This window comes from Oryzias latipes, chromosome 8, assembly GCF_002234675.1.
Source record: "Oryzias latipes chromosome 8, ASM223467v1".
NCBI lineage: Eukaryota > Metazoa > Chordata > Actinopteri > Beloniformes > Adrianichthyidae > Oryzias > Oryzias latipes.
Genome location: NC_019866.2, coordinates 5,208,350 through 5,215,807, shown reverse-complemented (window position 1 = coordinate 5,215,807; position 7,458 = coordinate 5,208,350). Strand labels below are relative to the sequence as shown.

Below are 7,458 nucleotides of genomic sequence, written 5' to 3'. Positions count from 1 at the left end.
CAGGAATCTTCCCTAACTTCAATTTGCCTTAATCAGATTTCCTTCCATGCCATTCCACTCTGAATGGGTTGAAGGCACGGCTCTGATCACATGACTCTAATGTGTGAAAGAAAAGGAACAATTCACACAGCTGACAATACAGCCAAAATGTTATAAGCGTTTTGGCAACTTATGCGACATGGTTATTGAAAGTTGAACGTCTGTTTTACGTGTCGGTGTAAAGGGACAGAGTAAGAACCACTTTTCACTTTGGGCCAATAGCAGCAAAGCAGGTTTAAAGGCGTAGAGGACACGCGGTGGTCCATCGCTTCCTGGTTAAAGATGGCGGATGAGAATGAGACAGCACCCCAGCAGGAAAAAGAAGATGTAGAAGACCACGCACACTGTAGCGATTGCGAAAATGACGAGCATCCCTTTGACGATGGGTAAGAGTAGCATCATTTTCAGTTGTTTGCGTGAATTAAGCCATTGTATTTAGCTGTTTTTCAAAGCTTATGCTAACCAATGCCTTGGCTAGCGGTCGAAGGCAGGGGTTGTCGCCACTCCCACTTGTGATATTTCAATTGGCTAATAAAAGTGTCGGTTTATCAGTACTGGATTTTGATTGGCTGAAACTTTATTTGGATCGCCATGTAGGCGGTGCTTCGTGACGAATCTCCTCAGCCATGCTAGCAAGGCGTAGGAGACAGAGTTGAAGAGAAACATTAAATGGGTAATAAACGAGTCCCGTATTTAAAACTTATCAGATTTGTATAATTTTAACAACTTACCCAATGAATTACCATTTAATGCAATACATCGCTGGTTAGTTCAGATGCACGACAGAGATGTAAGCGATCAAACTCCAACTGACGTTTAACGCGCTAGCTCTAGCATGCTAACGTAGCTGTCAAACCCATTGTCTTAGGCTGAATTTCGTGGCTAAATCTTTATGAAAGGACGCAAAACCTGCATGTTTTCTTGCTCTCGCCTTGTTAATCAAATAGCTTTGGGAAGTTTTCAATTCATTGTCTGTATTGCTAAAACATGCAAGTCCCAGAAAACCTTTGACGAATAGAAAAAGGCTTGGGAATATACTCGTTTTGATGATTTATACAAAGTAAAAATCCACCGTGCTCCTGTGGAGACATCTTCTCTATTTTAATTATTTGTGTTTGTGCAGACAAAGAAAAAGCGAAACCAGGTGGGTCGTCTTTTTATGAGATCCTGCGTTAGGCTCAGACAGATGACACCCATTCAAGAGGAGCTAAATCTTAGATCACTGAAGTTGGAAAGAATAGCGACAGATTGAATGTCATACACTTGCACTATCCTGCTGTTTGTAGGATATTGTCGTGACTTGTTGAAGTGCTGTGAAGCAAATCACTTTCTGTCCTGGCAGCATTTACATCCCACCTTAACACAGCCTGGAAACAATGGATGATTCTGCCTGTCGGTTGAAATAGAAGCCCGGAGAACAAACTATTGAATGTTTTGTTGACCATTGTTCTAGTTGCTCGGTGACCCCTTGCACATACGTGTGTACGCATGCGTCGATGCCACATACTCTTCTTCTGTAAGTCATGTGATTCACCATCTGCACCGGGGTTACAAGTACTTGCCCTGCCTCCTCTCTTGAACACTAATGAGATAATCCTCTGTAAGTATGTGGTAGATGTGTGGCTCTGTGGGCTCCGAGTCTTAAATGAGGTTCATTAAGCACATAATGTTGGTAAATAATGTTTGAATTGATTTAATATACTATATTTTATCTCTTCATTTCATTTTTATCAGTTAAACCAGTGACTTGCATTTCCTTAAGCTAAGGGTTTATTTTCCTCACCTTTCCCAGAGCATCTGCTGGCATTATCTATCTAATAGTGTCAAGCAAAACAGAAGTGGGAAAATACATTTGTCTTTATGATTTTGAAGTAACTTTTGAATGGAGAATTTGGGAAATACACAGGTGGATACTGGTTTTTTGATTGAAGACATTCATTTAGAAATAAGTGGATGTCTTATCTTGTTCCAGCGATCGGGGTTTGGGTGACGACACCGGCACCAAGAAGAAGAAAAAGAAACAGAAAAAGAAGAAGAAATCTGGTGCCACCGAAGCAACTCAGGACCCACTTGCAAAGGCAAGAGTGAAATCACTTTTTTTTTTTTTTTAATTTTAGTTTCAAAAGTAATGATCCAAAAGAAAGAAAGTAATGTTTGTTTAAATATGACTCACTCTGATGAAAACTATGTTTTTAACATGTTCTTGTGTTTTTTGTTTTTTTTTCTGAAGATGGAGATCGTTTCTTAAGAAAATGAATTAGAAAAGAAAATTATTTTATTCATTATAACAAGCAGAAAAAAGCAACATTTTCAAAAAGAGAGCATTTGTGATGTAGAAGATATGCTGAGTGAGCTATAGGCTCCCTGCTCCGCTCCATTCTGATGCATCCACTTGTAGACGAATAAATCCACGAACGTCTTTGTTTTCCTCGTCTGTGCTGGCATCTGGCTCAAAACCGTACGGCAGGATAGCTCAGGTATTGCTCGCCATTTTTGTTGCACCATTAATGTTAGGTTGGGTGTGTGAGGGGCTGTAGGCAAGCAGGACAGCGTCTAAACAGATGGATGACTCGGGCTTACTCGGTGCCAGTGGTCACGCTCACGACTTAGAGGTGAATTTCTAATGAACTACTGCCGCTCTACAGAAACTACGTTATAGAAAATGAAAGTTTTTTAATCATAATTGAAAGACCACTGGGAAGGCTCTAACATTAGATCATAAGATGATTGGAGTGGGTCTTTAAGATCAAATTTTATGTGGAAGGTTCATTTAATCTTGGATAAAAAGTAGATCTCATTTTGAATGTCGTAAGCTTCTCTGTCTGCTGCTCCCCTCTTTTCATTTAATTTAATAAAGATCTTTTTATTTGGTCTTCAAAAACAGGTGAATTCATTGCCAGCTGATAAGCTACAGGAGATCCAAAAGGCCATCGAACTCTTCTCTGTGGGCCAAGGTCCAGCCAAGACCATGGAGGAAGCCACTCGGAGAAGTTACCAGTTCTGGGACACGCAGCCCGTTCCCAAGCTAGGTGTGAGAAACATCAGAGGTTTCAGAACTTAAGGTCAAGCGAGACATATGTCATAATGTGGCGTGTTATTTTGACTTCACAGGGGAGACGGTGACGTCTCATGGCTCTATTGAACCTGATAAGGACGCCATTCGAGAGGAGCCCTACAGCCTCCCGCAGGGCTTCAGCTGGGACACCCTCGACCTGGGGGATCCCGCTGTGGTACGAGAGGTTGAATGACATATGAAACAATACCTGGGCATTCAATCCTTTTCAATTAAAATAATAATCTACAGTTCATATTATTACTTTTAATAATATTAATCCATTTAGATTCAATCTATGCTTTCATTTTTTTAAGCAACTTGGATATTTTTGCCGTTAAACTGCCGAAATATGTTAAACTTGATCTTTTATTTAGACAATGCAAGAGCTTATATATCATAGGCTGCACATCTTAAACTCTCAGAGCTTTTAGTATCTACGTGGGTTAAAAAAATGTAACTTTCAGATTCAAGTCTTCTCTTTCAGAAGGGATTTTCTGAATCTGAAACGGTTAACTGCTCCCTTGTGCTTCTCTAAAACAGCTTAAGGAGCTTTACACTCTTCTCAATGAGAACTATGTGGAAGACGATGACAACATGTTCAGATTTGACTACTCTCCTGAGTTTCTTCTCTGGTAACTTTTCCTAATTTATCATTTTGCCTTTAAAAAAGATCCAACATAATTTTAAAAATAGGTGTGTTTATAACAAAGAGCAGATGGACGTTCTGTGAAGGTGACTGGCTGCTGTGTTTCTCAGGGCGCTGCGACCTCCAGGCTGGTTGCCACAGTGGCATTGTGGTGTGAGGGTGAACTCCAACCAGAAGCTTGTGGGATTCATCAGCGCCATTCCAGCCAACATTCGCATCTACGATATGTAAAGAGATGAAATCTTGACCTGAATGAATGTCAATATTTCTATCACACCTCCCATTTTTGTCTGAATGAGTTGTGGGACTGTTTAAACATGAGAAATTGTCTAAAATGTTTTGTTTAAAATATTTTTTCTTTCTTTTTTTTTTGCTCTAGAGAAAAGAAAATGGTTGAGATCAACTTCCTTTGTGTCCACAAGAAGCTTCGCTCCAAACGGGTCGCTCCAGTTCTGATCAGAGAGATCACTAGAAGGGTCAATTTGCAGGGCATCTTCCAGGCTGTGTACACAGCCGGAGTCGTGCTGCCCAAACCTGTAGGCACCTGCAGGTTTGTCATGGAGAAGCAACTTTTTCTTCCTCATGATGTTCCTGAGTTTATTTTTGCCATTTTTCATTTGCAAAGGTACTGGCATCGCTCCTTGAACCCACGGAAACTAATTGAGGTCAAGTTCTCCCATCTGAGCAGGAACATGACTATGCAGCGCACAATGAAGCTTTACCGCCTGCCCGAGGTTAGTTGTGGCACAAATTAAGCAGCAAATCTAAGAAATTTGTTCTTTTTTAATCAGATCTTTAAAATGTAAAATACCACGTGGTCGTTTTCACCTGGTACTGGGGTAAATATTACTTTTTTAAAAAATTTTTTAGTATTCCATGATTTGCACACTTTATAGGGAATGCTTGATGTTTTTCTTTTTCTACTGATTATTTAATGTTCTATTCAATAGTTGCACAATAAATCTCAAACGGAACAAAAAAATTAATTCCATTAGAGATTTTTGTTGTCTTTTTTTACAGCAAAATCCACAGAAATGGAATAGATTTCTACAGAAATCTGTAGAGGACAAATTAAGAATAACCTGAATATTTCCCAACCACTGCTGCTAAATGACCTCATTTTGGTGTCTACAGAGGACATTTGGGGCTTTTCAATGATGTCAGATGCAAATGGGGGGGATTCTGGGAATTGTAGTTTTTGGTAGATTAAAAAAAAAATTAGAGTGTGCTATTTTTTTCCTCTGGTAGTCAGATAGTTAAAGGAAACTTTTAAGATGCAAGCCCTTCCCTTGCCCCTCCTCCTTTAGGCTCCAAAGACTTCTGGTCTGCGACCGATGACCAAGAAGGATGTGCCAGTGGTGCATCGCCTTTTCCGTGAATACCTGAGCCAGTTCAACCTTGTGCCTGTCATGAACCAGGAGGAGGTGGAACACTGGTTTCTGCCCCAGGAGAACATTGTTGACACCTATCTTGTGGAGGTAAATGGTTGTTGAGAAGGTTTTAGCTCTGCCGCTATGGCACTGATCCGTGTGATTGTTTTAATTTTTTTTATTTTACCGTCTGACAGTCGAATGGAAAAGTGACGGACTTCCTGAGTTTCTACACGCTGCCCTCCACCATCATGAACCATCCTGTGCACCGGAGTCTCAAAGCAGCATACTCTTTTTACAATGTGCACACCACCACCCCACTGCTTGATTTGATGTCTGATGCTCTCATTCTGGCCAAATCGGTTTGTTCTTCGTCATTTCTTTAAAAAAAAACAAAAAAAAAACACTGCTGCTTAAAGATTATGCACACAAGAAACTGATTTTTGTGTGTGTTTACAGAAAGGCTTTGATGTCTTTAATGCACTGGATTTAATGGAAAACAAGACTTTCTTGGAGAAGTTGAAATTTGGCATCGGTGATGGGAATCTACAGTATTATCTGTACAATTGGAAGTGTCCCAGCATGGGGCCAGAGAAGGTAGGTCTTAGCTTCACACCATGACCTAGACGTACCACTTTCTGCAGATGGGCATGAAGTGACTGTTTGCTTTTTTTTTTAAAGTCCCAGTCGGGTCATCTTTTGATTTATTTTCAAAGTGTTTTCAGTGGTGGTTTAATTATGATTAAAACAATCCTTTTGCAGATAAGGTTGTCAAAATGTTGCAGGCTTTTAATTGGAAACATTCACATTATTTTATGTCAAATGTATGCTTTCGAAGCAAATTTAGTTTGAGAAAAAAAATGAAGAAATTAAACCAGTTGAGAAAATACGTAAAATTAAAAGAGGGAAGAAAAAAAAAGAAATAATCTTTTAAAATGAGTAAATAAATACAGAAAATAAAGCGTAAATGGGTGAAGTAACACGGGTAAACCAATTAAGGCTCATACAGTGCACGCCAGGTGAGCACAGATCTGACAGGGCATCAGAGAAACTATAACCTTATTTAATTTTTTCAGCAACGTGGCAAACTTTTGAATTTAAAAACTTGTTCTGGTTGGTTTTTGTCTCAGGTTGGCTTGGTTCTGCAGTGACAGCTGAACCCTGAGAGCACGAGTTACCAATGAGGCAAAAGAACGCACTGTGGACTGATGACTTCCTGCTTAGGAGAGGAAACTACCGCCCATTTTTACTTTCTGACCTTCTGAACTCTGAGCTGCACTACCGCTGCCAGGCCTGGAGGCTGGGAAAGCCCGCATCTTTCCACCCTCCCCGATCACACGGACCATAAGCCATTCTAGTTCTCATCGCAGACAACTGTATTTCATCAGAAAGCTGTCTTGATTGTACACAAATCTGCATCTGTTTGCACAGATGACTGGCCACCAAAACACTCGCAGCTGGCATATCCAGAAAATCTTCAGAACCTGTAAATAATGTCAGACATGACTGCGTTTATGCCCTGAACACATGCAGACTAGAATCTTCTGTTTAATTTTATTCCTAAATGTTGGAAATGCTTTTTGCTAATAAAAACAAATCACTCATTCTTAAGTTTTAGAGCTAAAAAAAATCCCATCAAAATAAGAAAAAATATTTTAACACGTTCAGAGGCCCTGAAAAAGATGCGGTAATAAATACCAAAACTGGACATTTGGGCTTCTGTTGAGAGTATTTTTTTTGGTTGTGAGTCTTATTGTTTGTGCTGCCCTGCTGCTCCTGTTTCACCACCGCTTCAGGTTGACGCCATCTTGTGTCCTGATGTGTCCTCGTGACCTTTGGTCTGCAGCTGTTGTAACGCACAAAATGAGCAACAAAATGCTGCATTTGCATTTGTTTTAAGTGGTTACAAAAACGGTTTCTGAAGTTTTATTTTTTTTAATTTTTTTTACATTAATACATATTCAGATTTTATTTAAGTTCCCCCCCCCCCCCCCCCCCCCGTAGGAAAATTGTACAGTTGCTCAGCACTAACTCAGAAAATATGAACCGCAGCCTCAAAGTCAGAAAAGGAGATAAAAATAAATGTTTTTCACAATATTTGCTTTGGACAAATATTTCACCTAGTTCTGTCTTCTGATTATCAGATTGCTGTCTGTTAAATTCATCCTCCATTGCTGAAGAAGAATGTTTTACTGTAATTAAAAAAAAAAAAGTGGTTTGTTCCAACAAAGTTTTAAAAAGTGATCAAAGCAAACCTTGAAAAAGGGTTTAATGGTTTAAGGAAACAAAAAACAATTTTATTTTATACCTTTTTTATTTAAATACCTGCTATAAAGTAATTAACTGAT

At 39.4% G+C, this 7,458-nt stretch overlaps 1 protein-coding gene across 3 annotated transcripts; it reads left to right on the top strand.

Annotated features, from left to right (window-relative positions):
- The first annotated feature begins 292 nt into the window (after positions 1-292).
- LOC101156172 (glycylpeptide N-tetradecanoyltransferase 1) lies at positions 293-6,820 on the top strand. Of its 3 annotated transcripts, none has more exons than XM_004071264.4 (13): positions 293-425; positions 2,012-2,117; positions 2,577-2,651; positions 2,924-3,068; positions 3,151-3,269; positions 3,635-3,726; positions 3,851-3,967; positions 4,120-4,290; positions 4,366-4,474; positions 5,048-5,218; positions 5,308-5,472; positions 5,570-5,707; positions 6,241-6,820. In XM_004071264.4, the coding sequence occupies exons 1-13, from the start codon at positions 322-324 to the stop codon at positions 6,259-6,261; spliced, it is 1,533 nt and encodes a 510-aa protein (XP_004071312.1). In that variant the 5' UTR covers positions 293-321; the 3' UTR covers positions 6,262-6,820. The 3 variants fall into 3 exon arrangements, with proteins under 3 accessions (XP_004071312.1, XP_004071311.1, XP_020560774.1); XM_020705115.2 differs by lacking the exon at positions 293-425 and adding an exon at positions 640-712; XM_004071263.4 differs by lacking the exon at positions 2,577-2,651.
- The last annotated feature ends 638 nt before the right edge of the window (positions 6,821-7,458 follow it).